We start from the raw sequence: 27,911 nt of genomic DNA, 5'->3' as shown, positions 1-27,911 counted from the left end.
AAGCCTCAAAATAGCAGAATTCTCCAGTGTTGTCAGCTGAGCTCTCCTTTACTCAACAACCACCTTTGTTTTTGTGTGGAGCACCAAATGGCCACTACACCCACTTGTAGTCAAGAGTTACAAATATACTTCACTGTTCAAAGAATTACAGTACATCCATTACAGTTGTTGCAGAAAATCTACAAAGGATCTTTGACCCTACATACTGTATTGGGCCCACCATAACAACAAGAGAGGGAATTACTGTATATGTGAATGCTATTTATAGGCTATGGTTCAACATCTAACATAATAAACCCTTCTAAGTTCATCTCCAACCTCAGGGACCTGCATCTGAACACTTCACAATGCAACTGGGTTTTTAACTTCTCGACAGACAGACCCCCGGTGGTTTGAGTGAGTGACCAACAACAACATTTATTTATATAGCACATTTTCATACAAAATGTAGCTCAAAGTGCTTTACATAATGAAGAATAGAAAAATAAAATAAGTCAACGATAATTAACATAGAATAAGAGTAAGGTCCGATGAACAGAAAAAACAACAACAAAAAAAAAAAAAACTCCAAACAAATAAAAAAAAATAAAATCTGTAGGGATTCCAGACCATTAGACTGCCCAGTCCCCTCTGGGCATTCTACCTCACATAAATGAAACAGTCCTCTTTGGATTTAGGGTTCTCATGGAAGGGCTTGATGATGATGGTCACGTAGACTTCTGGCTTTTAATCCACCCATCATTGTTGGAGCATCATGATGCTTTGAGTAGGTGGTGGTGGCGCAGAAATGAGAGTAGGGGTCAGCACGGATTTTAGAGCCACCATGAATAGCTATTATGACCACACTTCATCATCCCTCACTCTCAACACAGAGTCTCCACAGGGCCATGTTCTGAGTCCTCTGCTCTTACAACTGAATGGCTGCACATGAATCTAACATCATTGTCAAGTTGGCTAGTGACACATCTGTGGTGGGCCTGATCTCTAGAAACAATGAGCAGACGTACATAGACAAAACGGAGAATCTGTAACACTGGTGCCCGTACAACAGCCTACTCCTGAATGTCAGCAAGACAAAGGAGCTGATTGTGGACTTGTGAACCACCAACCCCTCAGTTTCACATAACACTCAGGTGTGAGTGGGTGAACAGTTTTAGATACCTTAGCGTCCACATCACAGAGGGCCTGACCTGGTCCAAGCACATTGGCACCTCGGTGAAGGAGACTCAACAATATCTTTACCACCTCAGACGCCTCAGGGATTTCAGACTGCCCTACTCCTAAATATTAAAGAACTTCTACATATCCACCACCAAAGCATCCTGATAAGATGTAATGTCATCTGGTTGGCAGAACGTGGCGGGGTCACATCTGGGGCATCTACACCAAGTGATGACGGACCAGGGCAAAGAAAATGATGAGAGATGCCAACCATTCCAACTACCGACTTGTCTTTGTGCTGTGGTCATGGAAACACTATGGCTGCCTGAAGACCAGTTCAGGGAGACTGAGGAGGAGCCATAAACATCTGGAATGAGGACAGAGCCTAGAGCTCCATGATGCCCTATTGTCTCTTATGTCAAGTTATTTATTATTTACTTATTTATTAGTTGGTCAGTCTGTCATTTTCAAACCCACTTATTCCTGTACAGGATCGTGTGGCCTCTGCTAATGTAGGGTGCAAGACAGGGACAAACCCTGGACAGGGTGCCAGTCTATCACAGGGTGAGCACACACACACACCCACACACACAAACACACACACAGCGGGGCCAATTTAAGATCGGCAATCCACCTAACCTGCATGCCAGAGGAAAGCCACCTGGACACAAGGAGAACATGCAAACTCCATACGTAGATATAGTATATACAATTTATTTTTGTATAGCCCAAAATCACACAAGAAGTGCCGCAATGGGCTTTAACAGGCCCTGCCTTTTGACTGACCCCCCAGCCTTGACTCAGAAGACAAGAAAAAACTCCCCAAAAAAAAACAGGAAAATAACCTTGGGAAAGGTAGTTCAAAGAGAGACCCCTATTCAGGTGTGCAGTGGGCGTCAAAAAGAAGGAAGTCAAGACAATACAACACAGAACAAAACACAAGTAATCCTCAATACAGCATAATAGTAAAATAAATATACTACAAGTACAGACTACATCAACAGTAGATGATATCACATAATATGATTTGGATTTGTTTAGAGTCCTGGAGACCTCAGGCATCAAGCGGCCTCCCCCTATTGGCCATTCCACTGGGCACTGGGCTAGTCAATCTGATGAAAGGACCCCTCTACCCGATGATTCCTGGGACTCTCCATCAGAGATGACTTTACCTTAGGCAGGCAGAACAACTTGGCAGGTGGGCAGTGGCACCAAGTGCCACATTTGAGTACCAAGAAGAGAATCAGAATAGGTGAGGAGGGTGAGTATCCAATTATAACGATCATGTTACTTATGTTTTAGTGCTAATGACTAACAACAGAGATGCTGTCTGAACAGTTAATCAGCAGCTCTAGTCAGGGTGTGCTAAACTGAAGTAGTGAGTCTTCAGCCAGAGACCAAAGGGGCATCTCTTATAGTAGCAGGCAGACCACTCCACAGTTTAGGGGCCCTGTAACTAAAAGCTCGACCTCCCACTGTTATTTTATTAATTCTTGGAATCATAAGCAGGCCAGCATCTTGAGAACTTAATGTGCGCTTTTAGGAGCTGAATTTGAGCCCTGGTCCAATGTGCACCTGGCATGTGTCTGAGTCTCCTATCCTTGTGAGCTTATGCTTAAAAGCTGATGCTGTTATTTTATTATTCACTATGATAAAATGTAGTTTTTGTTATTTTATATAATACCTTAAGAGAGGTACTTTCTATTTATGGCATAACCATTCTTCTATAGTACTACTGTACATTTCCTGTTTTTGTACCCAGCTGGATCATAATACAGTATATATATATATATATATATATTGTGGACTGTGCCCGGCCAAGTCCCCCAAGCCGCCAGATGGAGCCCTCCCTGCAGTATGGAGGTGCCCTAAGACCAGCAGGAGTCATGGACTATGTTGTTTTTATCCTCAGCCCTGCTGGATACCACAGGGGCCGCAAGAGGGAGCTGCAGGGAGGACCAAAGACTTATTTGTGCACTATGACCCGGAAGTTCGTCATAGGAAGAGCGACGGACTTCCGGGATGAAGAAAAGTACTTTTACCCGACCCGGAAGTGATACAAGATCACATGGACTGGGGATTGGGAACACTTCCGGGTCAGGGAATATAAAAGGACTGAGGGAGCTCCCAGACGGTGAGCTGAGCTGGGTGGTAGGAGGGCAACGCGTCTGGGAGTGGAGGATTGTGATTATTATTGATTTATTATTGTAATTGTGATTTATGAATATAGTGGAGTGGAGGGTGCTTGGTGCACATTATTATAATAAATATAATCATTGTGGCAATTTTACCAGGTGTTTGGCATGGTACCTGAGGGTTCAAGGGAGCACTACTGCGACAATATATATATATATATATATATATATATATATATATATAGGCCCTTGTTATTTTCTTTTATACCATGAGAAACAAGGTGTATGTGGAGAAACTCACACCTCTCCTAAAATAAGAATAAAAATAATACATTTAAAATGTTGCGTATATCCTAAGCAAACAGGACTACCAATCAAATTGTGGTCATTTAAGGTATCAACATCTGCCATGTCCCGCTAGCAACTGGGTGTAACCAATCATGTTAAAAGTTTTCTGATTATGTAATGAATTTCTTTCATTTGAGTAGTGACCTAATCAATGGATTGTATAAATATTGCGCAGAGGACACTTTTTTCTTTGTAGCGTTTTGGCTAACATGTCATGCTCTTGTTACCTCTTCGGAGATTTAGATAAAGAATAACGACTGATGCTTTCTCCTGCCTGTATTTTATTGCTTAAATCAGGGCATTCCAGTGAGGGGGTGTCTGTATTCATAATTTTCTTCCACACATTCACACACAGGTTCAGACAAATAAGCCGGACCTTGGCCATTTAAGGCTTTATATGTTAAAAGGTGGATTTTGAAATCTGCTCTAAACTTTACAGTGAGTGGCCAGCGTAAGGATTTAAGAACTGGAGTTACGTGTCCGTATTTTCTTGATCTTCTAATATCTGAGAGATGAACCCTGGTCTTCTTACTGCAAGGCACCACCATGCCACCCTACATATTTTTATTCTTTTAATGTAATTCATACTATTGCTGTCATTAAACATAGTTATTTTAATTGACAGACTATGTTTAAAGTTGTGTATTGTTGTTTATTGTCATTTTATAGTCTACTTAATGCACAACTTACCAACTAAGCATTTCACCACACATTGTATTGCGTGTGTAACTTAAATGTCAGTCAGTCAGTCATTGTCCAACCCGCTATATCCTAACTACAGGGTGTGACGATGTGGGTTCTGGCTCCACACTCCCTTTGATGTTTGGGAACCCTTGAACCCAACACCGTCGATAATGAAACCGAGTGAGCTAGTCAATGGAGGCAAATAAACAATTGAGCAAGGGGTGGTGCAAAAAGTGCAATAGTGCTTTTATTTAAAACTGTCCATCAAAACAAAAACAGTGTTCCAATAAATAGTGCAGTTTCAAAGTTCTTCATTAAATAATCCATAAAAAGAACATGGAGGTTAAAACAACAATAAGAAAAAACAATCCTTTAAAACCAGAGGTTAAAATCTTCTCTAGGAAGCAGTCTTAAAAACAACAACAAATCCGGTGCATCGTTTATTAGCGTGTCACCTGCTTATCCCGTTTGGGCCAAGCAGCAGGCAAGCCGCTCACTGCAGCTGCCATCCTCTTACACTTTCGCGAGACTGGAGACCTCCCGATCCCTGGCTCCGGTATGGCACTCATCCCAGTCCCCGAGACTTGATGTCCACCAATGACCATTGGGGACTCCACCACCAAGCCTCCCGACTTCCGCTGCCTTTCCACGGCCTTCTGCGGCTCGTCGCTTTCCTCTAGGCACTCCCGCTACCTGGTCACTCAGCGGGAGCAACATCAACTCAAACGTCTGGGTGTTGGCCTAACACCCAGCTTCCTTACAGCTGCCCTCGATCGCGCGCTCAACACACGCACGCACTGGCTGCTTCCTCGCTCCCTGTAACCTCCGTCCTCTTTTCCTTTCTTTCCTTTTTCTTTTTTTTCTCCGATCAATTCCCCCTTCAACCGACTTGCGCTTTTTTTATAACGTGAGGGGCCATCACAGCTGTAGCATTAGCCACGGGAGCAATCACGAATGTGGGCAGTTCCTCACCTGTGCACACGGTGAGAAACGCCCACATCGACGACTGCCCCGCGGCTCCCTACAACATCGCCCCCCCTCACGAAGCCGCCTCGGGTGCGGTGATTATCTAAAAATGGCCTTCGCTCAATGAGCTGTGGACCCGCTATACCACACAGGGTCACGGGGGGTCTGCTGGAGCCAATCCCAGCCCGCACAGGGCGCAAGGCAGGAACAAACCCCGGGCAGGGTGCCAGCCCACCTGCAGATAATTTAAATGTGACAAATAAAAATGTGATTTGGTTTGACATGTAAACTCCACAAAAACAAAGACCTGCTTTGAACCCTGGAGAGTTGATCTGCAGTGCAGCACCAGCACTAACCGCCAGGCCACCAGAGACCAATCTATCATCTTCAAAAATGAACATTCACAGCCCGTTACCAGCCTTACCACCAACAACCTGTCTGCCCAAATGGCTGAATAAACTAACAAACAAAATGACGTTATTGTGTTCTTTTATAAAACCATTTTGTTTATGCAGGGTCTGCTTTTCCAAAATTTGTTTAATTTATTTTTTTCTGAACAGAACACATGTTTTTGTTTCTTTTCTAATCTTGTAACAGACTGTAGTGACAGATGTATCAGTCTTCTGCCTCTTCAGTGCTTTCTACAGTTTGCCCTAATATTTAATAATTCAGCATCAAGAAGCCTGAATGGTGAAAACTGCAGAACTACAAAATAAATTTCAAACACAGATGGAGAATATGATAGTGGGGGGGTCTTAAGTTTCAGTGTGTCATGAATTGCTTTTTAGAGGGTAATGCACCCAGTGAAGGCAATACAATCCAGCTTCAGTATTCTCTAAACTGGATTGAGAAAGTATCCGAGCCCTCCATTTTCTGCACTCTTTACATTTTAAATGGATACATTTGCCCATCAATCTACAATCAATAACCCATAATCCATCCATCCATTATCCAACCCGCTATATCCTATCTATAGGGTCACAGGGGTCTGATGGAGCCAATCCTAGCCAACACTGGGTGCAAGGCAGTAAACAAACCCTGGACAGGTTGCCAGCCCACTGCAGGGCACACCCACACACCAAGCACAATTTAGAATCGCCAGTGCACCTAACCTGCATGTCTTTGGACTGTGGGAGGAAACAGGAGCGCCCAAAGGAAACCCACGCAGACACGGGGAGAACATGCAAACTCCACGCAGGGAAGACCCGGGAAGCGAACCCAGGTCTTCTAACTGCGAGGAAGCAGTGCTACCCACTGCGCCACTTTGCCGCCATAACCCATAATGACAAAGTGAAAACAGGTTTGCAAATTTATTAAAACTCAAAAACCGAAATCTCTGCTTCATATAAGTATTCAGACCCTTAATTCAGTACTTTGGAGAAGCCCCTTGGGCAGCAATTCCAGCTTAGATTCTTCTTGGCCAAGTCTCTTGAAGCTTTACACACCAGGATTTGGGCAGTTCTTCCTGGCAGATCCTCTCAAACACCATCTGATTGGAAAGTTAGGGTCTGTAAACTGCCAATCATCAGGGCTCTCTCTCCACAGATGTTCTGCAAGGTTTAAATCTGGGTTTTGGCTGGGCCACTCCAAAGACTTGTTCTGAAGCCCCTCCGGCGTTGTCTTGTGCCGAGAAGAGAACCGTTGCCCCAGCCTGAGGTCATGTGCGCTCCGGAGCAGGTTTTCTTCAGGGACCTCTCTGTATTTGGCCTCCATTTGACCAGTCTCCCTGTTCTCCGTAGCATGGCACTGCCACCGCCATGTAGGCCTGTGCGATATATCGAGTGGCACGATATGAACAATATTTTTTAATGCATCGTTTGAAAACAAACCTATCGCGATATATTATGTGATATATTTTATTAAACACTACAAGTGTGTAGTGCCTTATTTCTGCTAATTGGAGCACATCCTAAATGCAGTCATCCGCCTCCTGCTTATCTTAAACAGTAACAACAATGGCTGAAACGAGTTCGGCTATCAGCGATGATTTACTGCCAAAAAAAGGTACAAATGTGACCTCCGTTGTTTGGAAATGGTTTGGCTTTAGACAAAATAATACAGAACAAAAGACTGTTATATGTAAACTTTGTAGGAAAGAAGTAGGAACGAAGAGCGACAACATCTCGAACCTCTTCAATCATTTGAAAACAAAACACGTAACAAAGTACGAAGAATGTATTAAACTTCGTGAGAACTCTGCTCAAAATGCAACGAAACACATCCCTGCCACAATTGCATTAATGAGTATATTTTAGTTTATGTCTATGATGTAAAGTTGTGGGCAGCGCGGTGGCGCAGTGGTAGCGCTGCTGCCTCGCAGTTAGGAGATCCGGTGCGCTTCCCGAGTCCTCCCTGCGTGGGGTTTGCATGTTCTCCCCGTGTCTAAGTGGGTTTCCTCCCAAAGTCCAAAGACATGCAGGTTAGGTGCATTGGTGATCCTAAATTGTCCCTAGTGCAGGGGTCCTCAATCACGGTCCTGGAGAGCCGCAGTGGCTGCAGGTTTTTGCTCCAACCCAGTTGCTTAATAAAAAGCACTTATTGCTAAAGTAACACTTCTGCTTCACTTTAGTGATTTTGAGCCCTTATTTTATTAATTTTGTCTTAAACAGCTATTTGAATTGCTCCTTATTATCAATAACATGCAAATGACAAGAGAGAGCAGCATTTCTCCATTTAGCTTACTTACATTTACACCTGTGTGTATTTATCTGCACTATTGGGTTTAATTAAATACTTGGAAGAAAAATGAAGAGAAAAAAGTGAAGGACTGAGAATTACTCGTCCATTTTAGCCTTCAAATCATTTGCATGATAGAAAGGGAAAGAAAATCTAGGATATGAGAATGACCTGACATAGCAGAGTTAATTTAATTTCATAGCTTGTTAGTGCTTTATTGACAAGAATTGCGTTCTTTTCTCAAATTTCATCTCTACTTATTTTTTGTCATTTCTAATATCCACAGAAAATTTGCATCATCTATCTTTATTTATAGCCATAGTTTACTTCAAAAAATCAGAAACGTGTTCAGGTAACGTACCACTTCCGGTTGCCAGAAGAGCCCCAAAAGTTGATAGAATTCCTCATTTTTGATATAAAGCAGGTGTACAGAACCTCAATGACCAAGTGGGCAAAGCGTTTTCGAGTTCAGACATCATTTTTAAAATGGTATTTTCCGACTCGGGAAGATCTAAAACGTCGAGATTCATCAAAATCTCAAGGTCAGATTTTTTCACGATTCCCATACTTTCTCTATACTATGTATACAAGAAAGTAAAAAAGCTCAGTCGCTGGTGCATCCTTTCTAAAACTCTCTGCTACAAGACCCTGCCAATGCAGTTTTCTGTAAAAAAAAGAGAGATGTGACCCCCCACCCCACCCAATACCATCATGGAGGGTGCCGTCAGCCAAATGTTGTGCTACACCAGCATGGATCCCATTATAGCCTTTGGATTATGACCAAGATCAAGGCTGTAACCCTAGTGGTTTGCAAGTAATCACGTGACAGACAGACACAACCCTTAGGGTTTTATACACATAGATATAAATTAAGAAAAAATAAGAATTGTGTCACTAAAGTCAATAACCAATCCTGCATTAGCTTCACTATATTCGAGAACCGAGACCACTCGTCCCATGCACTGCGGGTGTAAAGTGAAGACATGCAAGGCCTCAAGATCCGGGAAAAGTGAGCTGTGAAAATCGAGAGAGATGGATGATCCCAGCGACTAACAGAAACTGTTTTTTAAAAATACTCATGATTGAGCAACAAGTTATTATCCTTTTCAGAATGTTAATTAATGTTCCAATTAATTATTATTTAATAATAATTATTAAATAATTATGATTATGAACTTGCACTTGAATAAGTCAGGATGAACGTCCTAAGAGTTAAATTATCCGGCAAATGAGCCCTTTTCCACATTCTCCACTCTGCATGCTGCAATGCTTTCACTTCTTTGTTTTCAGTCGGGCATTCACGGTAAGATGCCAACGGAAATCACAAAATCAGCTCAAGTGGAATTCTTTGCACGCCCCGGCATTTTGCCTGCTGCTGCTGCTGCTGCTGTGGTGCTTCGGACCCCATGGCCATTTCCTCATTGTGTCTGAAGTTAAAAGGCCCCCTCAGAAGCAAGAAGAGCGAGTGTTGCTGCTCCTCTCCGCCAGATGGTCAGAAGGCAAGAAGTTTGCTCAAAGCCATTAGCCTCATTTCATTTCGAGGATGACGGGTTTGATCTGATTATTGTTAGTGCACTTCCAATACAAGGAAATTGCTGCATGCTGCGGTATGTACGACGCTCACTGTGTTTGTCTGAAATGTCTGCTGTTTAGTTTGCTTGAGTGTGCAAAGGGCGTCCTTTCAACTTTCATTCTCTCTCTTTAATGTTTAAAATACCAGAAACTATAAATAATATTAAAATCTGATTAAGCATAGAACTCTGGGCCCAATGCATACGCAGTCTCTGTGGACCCCTTCCTCTCAATCCATGTCTGCCACACGCCTTTCATTCCAGACCCATCCAGTGAGCTCTGGGAAATCATTATTCCCCCCAACTACAACACCCAAGGAATGAGCCAATGAGCAGTTTGCACTTTCCTGACATGGATTTAATTTATACTACTTATCAGTCTAAAACGGACAACTGCCTACAGTAATATTCACCCTCCAACCCTTGAAATTTTCACATTTTCTTGTTATATGACATTGAATCCTAGTCGATTTAACTGGGCTTTCTTGAAAATGATCGACAGAAAAGACTCTTTAATGTTAAAATGAAAACCGATCTCTACAAAGTGGGTTAATTTAATCTATATAACAAAAGCACAAATGTCTGTGTGTTTGTTTGGCTGCTACAGTGTGTCTCCATCATTCCAGCAGATCACCTTTATAGTAATGCATTCTGTTATTGCAAACATTTGTGATGGCTCCATCTGTTGGAATGAGTGCAGCCGTGCAATGGGTGACACCTCAGCACCACCCCGGGACTGTGTGAAGTTTTTTTTTTTAAAGTGGCTGGAGTGCCAGTCCTGCCACCAGTCCCCTTGTTTGCCCTGCAAGTTGGAGGACCTGCTCACAGTGCTAGATGCAGATTAACGACATACCCAGGATAAGTATTACTTATTATGTATTACTATTAATGGTATTATTACGAATATTATTAATTACTATGTGCATTACAAAATACTTTCTAATGGACACATTAATGCTGAGGTCCACATTGATTACTTAGATACCAACCCATCTTAGATTGGTAGCACAGCTCACTTCTAATATTATTGCTACAAATGTTTGTGGTATGCCATCTGTTGGAATGGCAAATGCAAGGTACAAGCATTACAAAATAATTTCCAAAGCATGGTGCCCTGCAAACATTAATGGTGAGGTCTATGTTGATCTCTTAGATTTGACAAGTAGCACAGCTAACTTCTAATATTATTGCTACAAATGTTTGTGGTATGCCATCTGTTGGAATGGCAAAATGTAATGCATTTCATTACTACATGCCTTCCAAAATACTTTCTAATGGATGGTGCCCTACAAACATTAATGCAAAGGTCCACATAAATTATTTACATTTCAACTCATCGTAGACAGCTAGCACAGCTCATTTCTAATATTATTGCTAAAAATGTTTATGATGTGCCACCTGTTGGAATGACAACATGCATTGCATTTTATTACTACAAGTATTACAAAATACTTTCAATAAATGGTGCCCTACAAACATTAATGCTGAGGCCTACATTGATTTCCTAAATTAGAACCTATCTTAGATGGGTAGCACTGCTAGCTTCTAATATTATTGCTGTAAATATTTGTGATGTCCCATCTGTTGGAATGACAAATGTAATGCATTTTACTACTACATCCATCCATTATCTAACCCGCTATATCCTAACTACAGGGTCACGGGGGTCTGCTGGAGCCAATCTCAGCCAACACACGACACAAGGCAGGAAACAAACCCTGGGCAGGGCGCCAGTCCTCCACAGGGCACACACACACACACACACCAAGCACACACTAGGGACAATTTAGAATCGCCAATGCACCTAACCTGCATGTCTTTGGACTGTTGCAGGAAACCGGAGTACCTGGAGTAAACCCACGCAGACATGGGGAGAACATGCAAACTCCACGCAGGGAGGACCCGGGAAGTGAATTTGGGTCTCCTTACTACGAGGCAGCAGCGCTACCCACCGCACCACCCTTAATGTTTAGGGGTCTCCTAACTGCGAGGCAGCAGTGCTTCCTTTTTACTATTACATACATTACAAAATACTTTCCAAAGGATGGTGGCCTACAAATATTAATGCTGAGGTCTACATTGATTTCCTAAATTAGAACCTATCTTAGAGGGGTAACACTGCTAGCTTCTAATATTATTGCTGTAAATGTTTGTGATGTCCCATCTGTTGGAATGACAAATGTAATGCATTTTACTACTACATCCATCCATTATCCAACCCGCTATATCCTAACTACAGGGTCACGGGGGTCTGCTGGAGCCAATTCCAGCCAACACATGGCACAAGGCAGGAAACACTGCTAGCTTCTAATATTATTGCTGTAAATGTTTGTGATGCCCCACCTGTTGGAATGACAAAATGCAATGCATTTTATTACTACAAGTATTACAAAATACGTTCCAAAGGACGGTGCCCTGAAAACATTAATGCTGAGGTCTACATTGATTTCCTAAATTAGAACCTATCTTAGATGGGTAGCACAGCTTGTTTCTAATATTATTACAACAAATGTTTGCGATGTGCCACCTGTTGGAATGACAAATGCAAAGTATTTTATTAATACATACATTTCAAGATCCTTTCCAATGGATGGTGCCCTACAAATATTAATGCTGAGGTCTACATTGATTTCTTTGATTAAAACATTCCAATAGATGATACACTGCAAACATTATAATGCTGAAGTCTACGTTGATTATTTCGATTTCAACGTGTCTTAGCTGGGTAGCTCAGCTAGTTTAATATATAAATTAGAATGTCTGTCTGTCTGTCTGTCTGTCTGCCTGTCTGTCTGTTTGTTTCCTGTACAATTCTACCCCCTTTGACTGATGTTAACCAAATTTTGTGTAGCTGCTCTCTTGGACCATACGGGAAAAACAGACTACTTTGAAACTGAAAGTTTTGACCCTAGGGGTCCCAGTGTTTTTCTTTTTTTGTTTCCATGTGTTGTACAGTTCACACGCCAGTGCCACCTGCTGGTTCAAAGCAAGTGCAACACCTGAACAGACTGAAGCCAAACTAACAGACCAAACGACAGGAGTTTAACATAACTTACCTGGGTAACACAGCGTGCCACTTCTATCTAACATAATAGAAGAAGGAGTATCGTGTGCTAACGCAGGGGGTGCTGGGTAAGGCCTGAATGTGAGTGGAAGTGCAGTGCAACACAAAGGAGAATCAAAGAGCTGCTGCTTTGTTGGCTCTTCTTCATAATTTAAGGACCACACGCTGTCCACCTTGAACCAAGAGGACAACTCAGACATAATAAAGTTCAGAATCTCAACCCAACAAGGAGTTATGCAATTCGGACTCAAAAAGAAACAAATTCTCGATTCATGAGAGCAGACGTTGATAGAAGGGCAGTGCGGATGACGGATCAGACAGCTAGCAATAACAGTGGGGTCACCATTTAAAATAACACGTTAATCTTTGTTTTTATTCCTTAATCCGTTCTACAAATCTGCAACACCAGGTATTTCAGCTGGATACAAATATAAAACATACAATAGTTGATCATAGAAGTATTCACCGCCGTCGAGTCACTATCTAGTAGAGGACCCTGTGGCGGCCATGACACCCTGGAGTCTGTGTGGGCTCAGGTCTCTTCAGCTTTGCACATCTCCACAACTTTCTCCACATTCTCCTTTGCAAAACTGCTCCTGCTCTGTCCTGCGTTGTGGTGATCGTTACTGAGCCTTTGTGATGTCTGGAGATGAGATCTGGACTCTGTCTCGGCCAATCCGGCACTTTAACATTGCTGCTTTGAAGCCATTGTTCAGTAGCTTTCCCTTTATAATTGAAGTCATCGTATTCCTGGAAAAGAAGACTTCTCCCAAAGTTCAGCTTTCTTCCAGATTCCATCAGGTTTTATTTATTTTTTGCTGCATTCGTTTCTCCATCAGAAGCCTTCTTTCCGGGTCCTGCTGCAGAGAAGAATCTCCACAGCCTGAGGCTGCCACCACCAAACTACACTGTGGTGTAAAGGCCCACTAAAGGCCTAGGGGTATACAAACGAAAGCAAGAGACGCTCAAAACTAAACCATCTAAAACATAAACAGGCTTGATTTATTTTTAAAAGAACTCACAAGAAAATGGAGACAGCTACTCACAAAAAATAAAAGCAAGGCAGGAAGACAACACTAACTCGGCCATCTAGCTAAACAGAATTTACACAGTTGGCCACACACTCCACTATTCAAAGACCTCTCACCACCAGTATGGGAACAACCAAACACAAAAAACAAACCTGGACGATCCAACGCAAATCTCTACCCCAGACCCAGTGTTGAGTGGCTGTTGATCATCGGTAGTCCTTCACATCGTTGACAAAGAGGTACTTGGTGCAAAACATTGTGAATTTCCCCTTGGGATTAATAAAGTATCTATCTATCTATCTATCTATCTATCTATCTATCTATCTATCTATCTATCTATCTATCTATCTATCTATCTATCTATCTATCTATCTAATCCTGCCTACTATACTAAAATTTCTATCTATCTATCTATCTATCTATCTATCTATCTATCTATCTATCTATCTAATACTTTGGGAACCACTGTACTAAGGAACTTTGTGACAATAAGAACTATATATATATAAAAAAATGAGGTAGATAGCAAAAGGCACTATAAAGCAGAAAGATGTTTGTGGTCATCTCAAGGCTAAGATGGCTTTCTGTGACTGTAACATTTATTCACTCATTAGAGTTCTCTCTGCGGCTGTCACTAACAACTGGGCCTTCACTGCTGGCTGATTTGCGAAAAAGAAGTCCTTGTCACTTACCCAGTTTCTGCATACAGGCATGAAGCCTCTCTTCAAGGATCAGGACACGTTGTTGTAGCTCTTCATAATCATAGGCGCCCATTTCCTCCTGGATGGCCAGTAACAGGAGAGAAAGATTCCGAACCTCATCCTTCAGCTGGACGATCATTCGGGCATCAGACTTATACTGATCCAACACTGGCAGCAGGGGCAGGAGTTCGTCCATTTTAACTTTGAGCTCCTGTAAAGAGAAGAAACAACTTGTAAGGAAATGAAGACATAGACAGTATGGAGAATACCTTAGCCTGCCTACTATACTAAAATTATATATCTATTGAGGAAGAGAAAACATTATTATTTAACTCACAGATATCAAGGACTATGTTTTGAGTTGATCATGCTGCAGAGAGCTATATGATTTGTTCCTCATTTATGCAGAAAAGGAGTTGGGCTGTGTGCACAGCATTAAGGGACTAACTTTTATCATTCATGAGGAAAAGCTGACCTCTGATACTATCAGAAGACCCTGTGAAGAATGTAAGATCTTTATGGACTATAAGAATATTTAAATTGATTCTAAGTGTGTATAATTAGAAGGGTGTATTCCTTAGGAATGCAAAAGGCTGTTTGTTTCATGTTTTAGGACATCCCAGTATGTCATAAATTAAAATTTAACCTTAAGCTATGTATAACCTCAGAATGAACTGCTAGGGTTTTTTTTCCTTTTCTAGGATATAAAAGAGAGAACAGGTTTACTTTAGATATTCTGCCAAAATCCAAATCAGTTGACTGAGTTGGGAAGAGGCAGTCTCACATTCTCTCTACTCACCAAGAATTAAGAATAAAGAAATTATTTTTACTTTAATTGGGTTTAAGTTTTTCCGTTGTTTTTGACTTCAGCGCTCACACTATCTATTGTGGTATATGGCCGGCTTGTCATCCTAGCCAATAGCCCCAGGCCGCCAGATGGAGCCCTCCCTGCAGTATGGAGGTGCCCCGAAGACCAGCAGAGAATCATGGACTATGTAGTTTTTATACACGACCCTGCTGGATACCATAGGGGCCGCAAGAGGGAGCAGCAGGGAGGACCGAAGAATCATTTGTGCCCTATGACCCGGAAGTGCGTCATAGGAAGAGCGACAACAGAAGTGACGTGCTTCGGGGGTGAAGAAAAGGACTTGTACCTGACCCGGAAGTGATAAAGAATCACATGGACTGGGGATTGGGAACACTTCTGGGTCAGGGTGTATAAAAGGACTGTGGGAGCTCCCAGACGGCGAGCTGAGCTGGGTGGAAAGGTGGCAACGTGTCTGGGAGTTGGAGGATTGTTTATTATTGTGATTGTGTATTTAATGGGTATAGTGGAGGAGAGGGTGCTTTGTGCACTGTGGCATATAAATAAAGTCAACTATTGGACGTTTATCTGGTGTCTGGAGTCTTGGACAGGGGTTCAAGGGAGCGATAGCGCCCCCTATCTATCTATCTATCTATCTATCTATCTATCTATCTATCTATCTATCTATCTATCTATCTATCTATCTATCTATCTATCTCACATACTGCCAGTCTTATTAATCTTTTATGGTAGACTGCCGGGGCCCTTACTCTCTCCCCCGGTCTTTTCATAATCAGGGCATCCCAGCTGGGTATTTCCAGGACAGTTTCTCCCCCAGACCGACAGAGGGCAGCACCAGGGGGTGCATGGACATATTGCAGGGCCCTATTTGGCAGCACCTCTGCACTTTCAAAGTATTGCTGGAATAAGCTTGTTGGGCACCTGGAGTCCTTCCATGTGCCCTATTTAAAAATTCCAGTCACCAGGAGTCAGCAGCCAAAATCGGGAGGAAGAGGACAAAGTCTGTGTGGAGGACTGGAGGCAGAAGGACTGTGCCTTGTGTTCTGTGCTTTATGTACTGTACTGTGCTGTGGGGAGCAGGCTAAAGTGCTCCCGAATTGTAAATAAAGTGTGTGTTGTGTGCTGAACCTGTGTCCTGCCTGCCTGCCTATGTTGGGGTTAGGGCGGCTGTACATGCCATGGGCTTCACACTATCTAAATTTTTAATCTTGCCTACTATACTATCTATCTATCCGATTATGAGTTTCTTGTTAATCTACAGTATGTAAATGTTTTATCTATCTTATTGTCACACACGTGCGCATGGGAGGCAGCTAAAGGGCTTGAGTAAGGGCAGTTCCGAATCAGAACAGGATGTGGCAGAGTGCACTGACTCTTTTTCTCCCTTGCCTGCAGACCATTCACGGGAAGTTCCACCTGGTCCTCTTGACGTCACTTCTGGGAGAAGGAGATCTTGCTGGCTCCAGCCCCTGTGATGTCACGTCCGGGCTCGCACCAATGGCAGAAGACCTTCATGAGCCCAACCCCTTTGACTTCACTTCCTGTCTTCCCCTTTAAAAGCCTCCACCTTTTCCCTATTTCCTCAGTTCTGCTTTGGACTCAGTTTTGTGCACATCAGTGCGGTATTCATTTGATCGACTTTGCAGCCAGGAAATCAATTATACGGGTGGTGGCTCTTATGTTTGTTTTTTTCGACACTATCTATCTATCTATCTATCTATCTATCTATCTATCTATCTATCTATCTATACATCTATCTATCTATACATCTATCTATCCTATACAATGCCTGTCTTATTAATCTATCTAAATTTTTAATCTTGCCTACTATCTATCTATCATGCCTTTCATATCTATCTTATCCTGCCTGCTATACTATGTCAATCATGAAGAATCCACTGCATCCACTGAACAGTGTCATCTCCAGACAGAGGAGCAGCTTCAGTGACAGATTTTTGTCACCGTCCTGCTCCACTGACAGACTGAGGAGATCGTTCCTCCCCGACACTATGCGACTCTTCAATTCCACCTGGGAGAGTAAATGCTAACATTACTCAAAGTTATTGTCTGCTTTTACATGCTTTTTTATTACTATTTAATTTAATATTGTTTTTTGTATCAGTATACTGCTGCTGGATTATGTGAATTTCCCCTTGGGATTAATAAAGTATCTATCTATCTATCTATCTATCTATCTATCTATCTATCTATCTATCTATCTATCTATCTATCTATCTATCTATCTATCTATCTTATACAATGCCTGTCTTATTAATCTATCTATTTTTTTAATCTTGCCTACTTTCTATCTATCTATCTATCAGTCAATCTGTCAGTCTTTCAGTGCTTTAGCAACTGGGCTTAACATGCGGGTTTTTCACCAAGCTCAGGAATGACTTCAAATGCCCCATTGACATATGCATTGATTGTACAGTGATCGCACGACATTCTGTAGCTCTTTTTAAATCGTGTCTGACTCTATTTTCCTGCGGTGTGGAGCAACAGATGTCCGGTCAGCACCACAGTGGCTGCATGCCAACTGAATGCCTTGTTGCAGGAAAGCCCGGCTGATTTGTGCTGCGCAAAGCCTGAGTGAAGGAATTCTCAGTATGCTTCAGGTCTTCCCTGATGGTGCAGCACAAAGACGATTCTTGATGAAATCCCACTTGAACTTGTTTTCACAAAGAAACATTCTTATTTTTCAAAGCTGCTTCTAAGCCCCGAGGAAACAGCACTGGATATACTTGAAGTGGTGACCAGATTATAAATTGTAACAACAAGATAATCAGTGAGCTGACTGAAGAGAATCAGATTCACCCAAATTGTCTGAGAGCTTTGAACTTGTTGAGATGTCATAAATGATGCAAAAAATGACTAATGAAATTAGGCAGTTGTACATTTTGTTATGTGGTTGAGATAAAAGCATTTGCTAAATAAAGCTAATTAATAGTAATAATATTGAAAAAAAGGGCATCAGACTGGTTGGTAAAATATGGTCAATATGGGAAGCCATGCGATTCCTACTGGAATTCTTTGAAAGTTTAAAGTCCAATTAAATAGAAAGTAAAAGATTAGAGTCTGAACTCATGAGCCGATGAGTCTGCCAGATTAATCTTGAAGGGACAGCAAGAGAAGGCTCTACATGTTTGCTTCTACAGTGTATCTGCGGTGAAGAATCTTTACCAGTCACTGTGAAGTGGCTCGTTCTCTTATTTGTCTATATTAGTCTAAGCACCTCCCAGAAACGTGCAGGCCAATCAGATTGGGGCCGTGCGGTGTGCATCCAATGAGGTATAAGTTTGTGGAGGATGAGTAAAGACATTGAAGCTGTTGGGTTCCTTTCCTTTTCTTGTGTACCGAGCGTCCAACACGCTTGTTTCTGCCCTCTTCTTCTTTCCCCTCCATCTTCAGACCCAACTAATACATTCACCTTGTCCAAGGAAAAAGCAATCAATTTAAGAGATCAGAAGCAAGTGAACCGAATTATGTATGATAACAAAATGCTTTAAACGTATTAAACTATTATCGAAAATATATCTCTTATACATTACCTCCCTATTATAAAAATGAGACCTCCTCGTTTCAGACATATTTAGAACATTTAACGTTACTCTAGGGACAAACATTTCTTTCTTTCTTTCTTTCTTTCTTTTTACTACAACAAATATGCATTTTTTTGTCGATACGGAATCTAATCCCTAAGATAAACAGGTGGGCACACAAGTCTTACAGACCTTGTAGTAGGTACCTCTGTGGCTTTCCCTGGTGAAGCTGGTAAATTGTTATTTTCTGCTGGCAGTGACAGAGCGGGTGGTGAAGGAGCCATGTATGGCTCTGTAGATGAAGACAATAAGGCCTTGAAGCAGAGAGAGCAGTGAGCTGTGGAGGGTCTGATTTAGTCCCAAGTAAAAAAGGGTGGGTGTGGGGGCGGGGGGGGTCTCGTCTGGTGTTGATATGGGAGTAGCTGTTCATGCTGAAATATGTGGCTTTAGTCAATTGTAGTGAATAATTGGGCACCTTGCCCGGCAATCTGTCTGATTTTGATTCCGTGTTGTCACACATGTGCGAATAGGAGGACATTGTATGGACCAAGTGAAGGTAATTCCACACCAGGCCAGGGGGTGGCGGGGTGCACTAAATCTTCTCCTGTTATCTGAGTCAACCTTGAAGACATCACTTCTGGTTCCGGCGCCTAGTATGATGTCACTTCTGGTCCCGGTGCCTTGACCGACATCACTTCCGGTTTCTGACGCCTAAAATGACATAACTTCCGGTTCTGACGCCTAGACTGACATCACTTCCGAGTCTGGTGCCTAGTATGACATCACTTCTGGTTCAGGGCCCTCGACTGACGTCAGAAGATGGTCACTTCCGGCCCCCCATGTCACTTCCGGTCTGACTATTTAAAGCCGCCATCTTTGCAACTCAACTTGTGAACATCTCTGTTTCTTTCAAAGCCAGGGATATTCTACGAGTGGCTGCCCCAAACCTTTTTAAGTGTGTGTCGAGTCTGATCATTTTATAGTGTCCACCATTTTCCCGCAGCGTCAGGCCCATTGGCTGCCCCCTTATTCGTGTGAGTGTGACATTGTTCAAGTTTAATTGATGCACAGACTCCAGCCCTCCTTGTCCCTGAGATGTTTTATGTGGTTTGAGAATGCACTGTTATACTCTTCTTTGGGTGAAGTGGATGTACAGATGAAAGGACATGTGGTTGGTTGGACAGACTCAAATGTCAGAAAAGCCGTAACTCCACTGTCGCTCAATGTTGTATAACAATAAAATGTGAAATCCTCCATGTTGGGGGGTCCTACAGGTACGAGTAAGTGCAGTGTGATAAAAAGTTAGGCAGCAGATAGAAAATGGTTTGTGGATGGCTACCCCACATACTAAAAAATCAGCAAACAAACAGAAACACGTCTTTACAGGAGCGGAGTTCACAACCGAACTGACTAATAGTTTGAATCTGCTCTATAAATACGGTGGGTAGGAGGAAGAGGTGGAGTCAGAGCGGCCAGAACAGGAACTGATGTGGCAAGAAGGTGGATTTTGGGCACCGGAAATGACATCATCAGGGTTTGCCAGAAAGTGACGTCAACAGTGGGTGGACCGGTGGTGATGTCATTGAGAGGCGGGGCCTTCAGCTGAACTGCAGAGGAACAAGAGGAGAGAGGATCAGGTGGGAGTGCCAACACCCTGGTCAGGCAGACGAATAGCACTACTTGAGCCTGTAAACCGTCCTCCATGCCCACATGTGTGACAACGGTAAGTGTAGCCTGCAGGGGGCGCTCCAGTGGAATCCAACACCCGACACAAGCAGACGGCTCCTTTTATGGCACACCCAACAGCACTTCCGGTGGCCCATTAGAATGTTCTGGATATACTTCTCTGTGGTAGAAGCCCTGCATAATAGGGCTTTGGGACCCCTTGTCAGCACCCATGAAGCCCAACAGGGCTGTGCCAAACCCCAACTCCCTGAGGGGGCTGCCATCTAGCGCTCTGGGGAAGGCAATGCCCTGTGTCTGTTCTCGCCCCTGGTCCTTCCATTAACAATGCGCCCCTGCCGAACACCACATGAGTTTTCTCTCACACCGTCCTGGTGTGCTCACCAGTGCTGATGGAGACGGGCTCTATGACAGAGCACTAGAAGGACGGGCACCTCCCCTAAAAACAAACTCCTTTCCAGTTTCCGTGCTCAGTTAACGCTACTCTTGAGTGGGAAGAATGAACTGGTAAATCACCACCTAAACGTAACTGGGCCCGCCAGTGTTGCCAGGGACTCATATGGCGCTGACAGTGAAAGATAATGGCCCACCTGCTTTTGTTTTTGTTTTATTTGTTTCTCGGCTAATATAACTCATCCCAAGGGGGACGACAGCGCTCCCTAATTAACTGATTGTACGGTTGAGCACAAGTTTCTATTTGCGAGCCTGTAATTCGACTGCACTTCATGCCAACAGCTAATGCACACGTGTATGAAATTAAAAAGGAGAGCATTGAGAAAGATATGGCGCTGAAACAGGAAATAAAGTCGCTGCGTGAGTGAGACCCCTCGCCGGTAGCAGCGGTGGTGTGTGATTCAGTTTGTTGTCACCATATTTATATTAGAACCCCAATGATTAAATTTAACAATAGCCTTCTCAGATCTGCAGGGTCACGGGTGGCCGGAGCCCATCTTGACGGCACCTCAGCTTGGTGAGTCATGCATATGACACTGTGATGGAGTTCATGTCATATTTTTGGTAACTCTAAAAATCTGAAGCTTTTCCATTCATTCACCCTTTTGTATTTTCTATCCATCCACCCTTCTATTTTTTTAATCTTTAACCATCCAAGCACCCACTTGCTTATTTTTTCTATCCATTTACATGTAGCAGCGCTACAGATTATTGAACTCCATTTCCCAGCTGCCCCCCCTGGGTACTGGATGTCTGCAATGGGCGCAGGGGCAGCTGGAGACAAGAAAGGCCGGCGGGAAGTTTAAAAGGGGAGCTGGCTAAGCGGCAAGGGATTCCCTCGTTGTTTTGTGTTTCTATCCACTCATCTGTCTCGTCTGCCATGCCACCTGTGGAATATCTTTTATATCCGCGATCACCAGACCTGTAAAGATGTCTGGACTGTCTTCTACCTACCTGTCTGTCATGTGAGTGCTGTTGGATTGGTCATTGGAGGGCGCGCTTCCCCAAATCTCATCATCCCTCACCGCTCTACCGGTAGGACTGTTTATCACATGCTCCCGGGATCGTCTTCTTTTCCTCCCTTCCGCTTCATTCGTTACCGCTGCATTGGGACCGTGTTAAGGAAATGGCCGTGAGTGTTTGCAGGGCTTAGAGTCCCTAATGTTCAGGGTGGACTGATGTCCTCCACCCAGTAAAACCAGGTTGGTCTCCAGTACTACATGACATTGGGTTAAATTAGATTAAAATACAGATCAATAAACAGACGGGTGGAAAATCTAAGAAAGTAAACGGGTGGCTAGATGTAAACATCTATGAACATTTTATTTGATTTCACTTTGACGTGGATGAGCTGTGCTCTGTTGTTCAGTGATTAGTTGATCGACAAAGCCAAATAAAATCCACTATGGCTCAACATGTCATGATAACACAATGTAAAAACGTACAGGTGCCTGAATGCTTTTTTATAGGCCCGCTAATTAAACTGACAGATTTGTCTTTGGAATTTAGGGAAGAAAATCCATGCAGACATAGCACAGACTTGGCAGCACAAACCACCGCAAAATCACTAAGAGAAATGTGAGCTGAGAGATGACCCCTAAAGGAAGAGCTCACCCCTTGATAAATGACAAGACCCTCAGCTGTGAGTTTATGCAGAAACGGGTTGAAATCCAAACATAGACCGCAGCGTTAACGTTTGCAGTGCACCATCTATTGGAAGGTATTTGCTAATGCGTATAGTAATAAAATGCATTACAATTGTCATTCCAACAGATGGCACATTACTGAAAATATATGTGATGTGCCATCTGTTGGAATGAAAAGTGTAATGCATAAGTCTCTGCTATATGCTACTTCGTATGGGATTCCTAAAAGCAGTGTTAATGTCTTTGATGCATCATCTGTGAGAATGAAACATGCAATGCATAGGTGCCTGTTTTATGCCATTTGATATGTGATTCATAAAAGCGTTTTTAATATTTGTGATGTGCCATCTGTTGGAATGACAAATACAATGCATATGTCTCTGTTATATGCCATTTGGTATGGTATTCCCGAAAGCATTGTTAATGCCTGTAACGCATCATCTGTTAGAATGAAAACTGCAAAGCATATGTGTCTTGTTTTAATATGGGATTCGTAAAAGCGTTTTTAATGTTTGTGATGTGCCATCTGTTGGAATGACAAATGCACTGCATTGTATTACTAAAAATGTTTGTGATATGCCATCTGTTGAAATGAAAAATACAATGCATATATATGTCTCTGTTATATGCCATTTGGTATGGGATTCTAGAAAGCAGTGGTAATGCCTGTGATTCATCATCTGTTAGAATGAAAAATGCAATGCATATGTGTCTTGTTTTAATATGGGATTTGTAAATGCGGTTTTAATGTTTGTGATGCGCCATCTGTTGGAATGACAAATGCACTGCATGTGGATAGCGCTTTAAGTACTGAGAAAAGCGCTATATAAATGTAATGAATTATTATTATTATTGTATTACTAACAATGTTTGTGATATGCCATCTGTTGAAATGAAAAATACAATGCATATGTCTCTGTTATATGCCATTTGGTATGGGATTCTAGAAAGCAGTGGTAATGTATGTGATACATCATTTGTTAGAATGAAAAATGCAATGCATACGTGTCTTGTTTTAATATGGGATTTGTAAATGCGGTTTTAATGTTTGTGATGCGCCATCTGTTGGAATGACAAATGCACTGCGTGTGGATAGCGCTTTAAGTACTGAGAAAAGCACTATATAAATGTAATGAATTATTATTATTATTATTATTACTAACAATGTTTGTGATATGCCATCTGTTGAAATGAAAAATACAATGCATATGTCTCTGTTATATGCCATTTGGTATGGGATTCTAGAAAGCAGTGGTAATGCCTGTGATACATCATTTAATATGGGATTTGTAAATGCGGTTTTAATGTTTGTGATGCGCCATCTGTTGGAATGACAAATGAACTGCATTTTATGGCTAAAACTGTGTGTGATTTGCCATCTTTTGGAAGGATAGAGGTATAGCAATGGCACGGACACACACACACACACACATATCTTTTTAATACAGTGGATGTGCTAATCTTGTTACCATAGAACTCGGCAGTTCCAAGTCAAGCAAACCTGCAGACTGAAAGCTCCTCACTGCGTCTTCAAGCCCACTTCATCAGGACATTTCATGTGAAGTTGTGTGTGCTAATCCTGCAAATGTCCTGCAAGTGGTGGTATGTGGCATTAATTTGACCGTAAGCTTTAAAAGAGCAATAAGGAAGGTGGGAGAAAATATGTTGGGTGACGTCACCTCCTATTAGGGCTTTTTAAAAGCAGGCCGATGACACATCGCATTGAATCAAGCAATGCAGCCCCCTTCATGACGATGGAGCTGGATTTATAAACCTCAAGGTTAGTGGATCAATTCACTCCTCTGACTCACTCTTGACCCTGAGTGAGTCACTTCACCTGCTACAACTAACTTTTAGAAATGTAAAAACAAATGTACAGGGTAAATGCCTTGAAGTGGGTGCAGCCGGCACAGGCGTGGGCTTCCCATGACCTTCTATGGTAATAAATAAATCTCTAAATTGTTCCCTTGGGTGCGTGAGTGTGGTATATGAGGGTCTGGCACCCACATTGGGCCTAATGTTGCCTGGATAGGCTTTGGCCCCTTCTTGCAACCCTGAATACAAAAATAAGTTAGAAATACTGTATGTTAGTGCCTTTTTTTTTTAATTAACTTGCTCAGATTTCCCATGTTTTGTTTGTTTGTACCCTATAAAGGGCGCTACCCAGCCTCCATGTCTCTATGCTATGCATTTCCACAAATATTGTGAATCATCTTAAGAAAGTTGCCAAATTCTTTCATTCTTTCTTTAGTCTTGAAGATAGACCCTAAAGCAGCTTAAGGGCTACAGAAAAAAATATTAATTAACACAGTAACTTACAGTATTTCTCGACCTCAGGTAAGCCTACTCAAGTATATTCACATTGTCTGATCTCTGTTGACCAGGAGATGGCACTGAATGGGCAGACACTTCTTCAACAGTGCTAAAAAGAAAAATGGCTCCTACTTCAGATGTTTTAGCCATACAGTCCACCTTGAACACATCCCCATGACCACACCCCCATTCACATCTAGCAGCAATGCAAGATTGGCTCCACCCACTTCAGTGTGCTCTAAACATTCCTCTTTCCTGGACACACCCACTTTCCAGGATGGCATTACTATCGCTCCTCCCCCATGAATATAGTCAATTGGACTGTCAATATTTACAGTATTAGAATACTGGCTCCGCCTCCGTTGGCCGGCATTGCAGATTTCTCCACTTTTTCCACTACAGCGTTAATGTAACATCACCCCCACACACCCCTACCAGTGGACATTTGTTCAGTCTGGTAAGCGACAGCCAAGATGTTTTGAAAAGGACCAGGAGATGGATAGCACACCCTACTCAGTTCATAAGCCAAAATCAATGTAATTCAATGCCATATAATCAAAACCATAAATCCAGAAACTTGGACAACTGAAGATGTGCGACATTGACCTTGATACCATTGAGCTATTGACACCACGGGCCTTGACATCCTTTGCAAAGGTAACAACATGTGTAGCAACTACAAGCAATGCAATTCAAAATGATGGCACCATTAAGGACAGTAAAAATGTTAATAATAACACCAGTTATTAAAGAATTGGAAATGATCCCAGATAAGAAAAACAATAATTTAAATAAATTAAACATATTCAGAAACCAGTAAAAAGAAACACAAATCATGGAAATATGTTCAATATCGACAGAGATTAATGACAAACTGTTTACATTCATCGCAGTATTAAACATTTCTCCACCCTGGATGTGCCCCTTCCACAATTTAGCTTTACAGTGACCCCACCCAACACACCACCCCTCCTGATGGACTGTCACTGTAAACAGTATAATAATATTGGTGCTGCCCACTTCAGCCTGTGTTGAATATTGATCTACAATGGACACACCCCTTCCTCAATCTAGTCTGACAGTGACCCCACCAACCATACACCTCTACTGATGAACGCTCTTTCACTACAGTATTATAATGTTGGTGCTGCCCACTTCAACTTGTTTTGAATATTTCTCTACCCAGGACACATCCCTTCCTCAAACTAGCTTTGCAGTAACTCCACTCACCATACAACCCCTACTGATGGACAGTCACTATTTACAGTATAGTAATATTAGAGTCGCCTACTTCAGCCTGTGTTAAATATCTGTCTACCCTGGACATGCCCCTTCCTTAGTCTAGTCTGACTTTGACCTCACCCAACACACAACCCCTGTGGATGGACAGTCTTTGTATACAGTGCTTTAATATTGGTGCCGCCCACTTCAACCTGTTTTGAATATTTCTCTACCCTGGACCCGCCCATTCCTCAATCTAGTCTGACAGTGACCTCAACAAACCCCACAAACCCTAGTGATAGACAGTCACTGTACACAGTATAATACTATTGGTGTGGCCCATTTCAGCCTGTGTGGAATATTGGTCTAGCCTGGACCCACCCCTTCCTCAATCAAGTCTGACAGTGACCCCACCAACCACCAAACCTCTAGTGATGAACATTCTTTCACTCCAATATTATAACGTTGGTGCTGCCCACTTTAGCCTGCATGAAAAACATTTCTCCACCCTGGACACGCCCAGATTTTGCACTATAATGTTACAATGACTCCGCCCCTTGCACACTTTCTAATAGACAGTCATTGCCAGAAAACAATTCATTGGATAATCGCACACAAATGTTTACTAATAACAGGCAGGTGGAAGATGCATTGGACAGCCAGTTTCCTCCATATGATCCTTCACCTGCCAATGCTTCAGGTTATAGAGCAAAAGACTATCCTCATCTTGTAAATTACCTTGGGTGTTAACGTCTGATAAAATTTTATAAATACCAAAAAACTAAAAAAAACTGTACTGTTGTGTTGTAAAAATGTCCATTACTTGAATTCATTCCCTTGTTTTTGAACCTCCTTATTGGTATTTTCGGCAATTCTTTCATCAACACTGGGCCAATCAGGGTCCCAGCTTAGAGCTGCCCATCCACCTAACCTGCACATCTAAAGGATGTGGGAGAATATCAGAGTACCCTTCTTCTTCTTCTTCTTTCTGCTACTCCTGTCATGGGTTGCCACAGCAGATCATCTTCTTCCATATCTTCCTGTCTTCCTCATCTTGTTCTGTCACACCCATCACCTGCATGTCCTCTCACCACATCCATAAACCTTCTCTTAGGCCTACCTCATTTTCCCTGGCAGCTCTATCCTTAGCACCCTTCTCCCAATATACCCCTCATCTCTCCTCTGCACATGTCCAGACCAACGCAGTCTCTCCTCTCTGACTTTGTCTCCCAACTGTCCAACCTGAGCTGACCCTCTTATGTCCTCATTTCTAATCCTGTTTATCCTCGTCAGACCCAATGCAAATCTTAGCATCTTTAGCTCTGCCACCTCCAGCTCTGTCTCCTGCTTTCTGGTCAGTGCCACCATCTGCAGCCCATATAACATAGCTGGTCTCACTACCGTCCTGTAGACCTTCCCTTTCACTCTTGCTGAGTGAATAATCGTATAATCTAATCTAATCTAATCTAATCTAATATAATATAATATAATATAATATAATATAATATAATATCTTCTTCTTCGGCTGCTCCTGATAGGGGTCGCCACAGCAGATCATCTGGTTCCATATTTTTCTGTCCTCATCATCTTGTTTTGTCACACCCAGCACTTGCATGTCCTCCCTCACCACATCCATAAACCTTCTCTTAGGCCTTCCTCTGTTACTCTTGCCTGACAGCTCTATCCTTAGCGTCCTTCTCCCAATATACCCACCATCTCTTCTCTGCACATGTCCAAACCAATGTAATCTTGCCTCTCTGACTCGTCCAACTTGAGCTGACCCTCTAATGTCTTCGTTCCTAATCCTATCCATCCTCGTCACACCCAATGCAAATCTTAGTATCTTTATCTCTGCCACCTCCAGCTATGTCTCCTGCTTTCTGGTCAGTG

General features: G+C 42.5%; 1 protein-coding gene across 2 annotated transcripts in view; it reads right to left on the bottom strand.

Annotated features, from left to right (window-relative positions):
• Window positions 1-27,911, bottom strand: part of olfm2a (olfactomedin 2a) — a 515,218-nt gene that overhangs the window by 16,714 nt on the left and 470,593 nt on the right. For both annotated transcript variants that reach the window (XM_039772893.1, XM_039772892.1), the window contains exon 4: window positions 14,329-14,548. In XM_039772893.1, coding sequence (XP_039628827.1) covers window positions 14,329-14,548 — 220 coding nt within the window. The remainder of the gene's footprint in view (window positions 1-14,328; window positions 14,549-27,911) is intronic.

This window comes from Polypterus senegalus, chromosome 12 (genome assembly GCF_016835505.1).
Source record: "Polypterus senegalus isolate Bchr_013 chromosome 12, ASM1683550v1, whole genome shotgun sequence".
Taxonomy (NCBI): domain Eukaryota; kingdom Metazoa; phylum Chordata; class Cladistia; order Polypteriformes; family Polypteridae; genus Polypterus; species Polypterus senegalus.
Note: the sequence above shows the minus strand (reverse complement) of the source record. Positions and strands in the feature narration are given on the sequence as shown.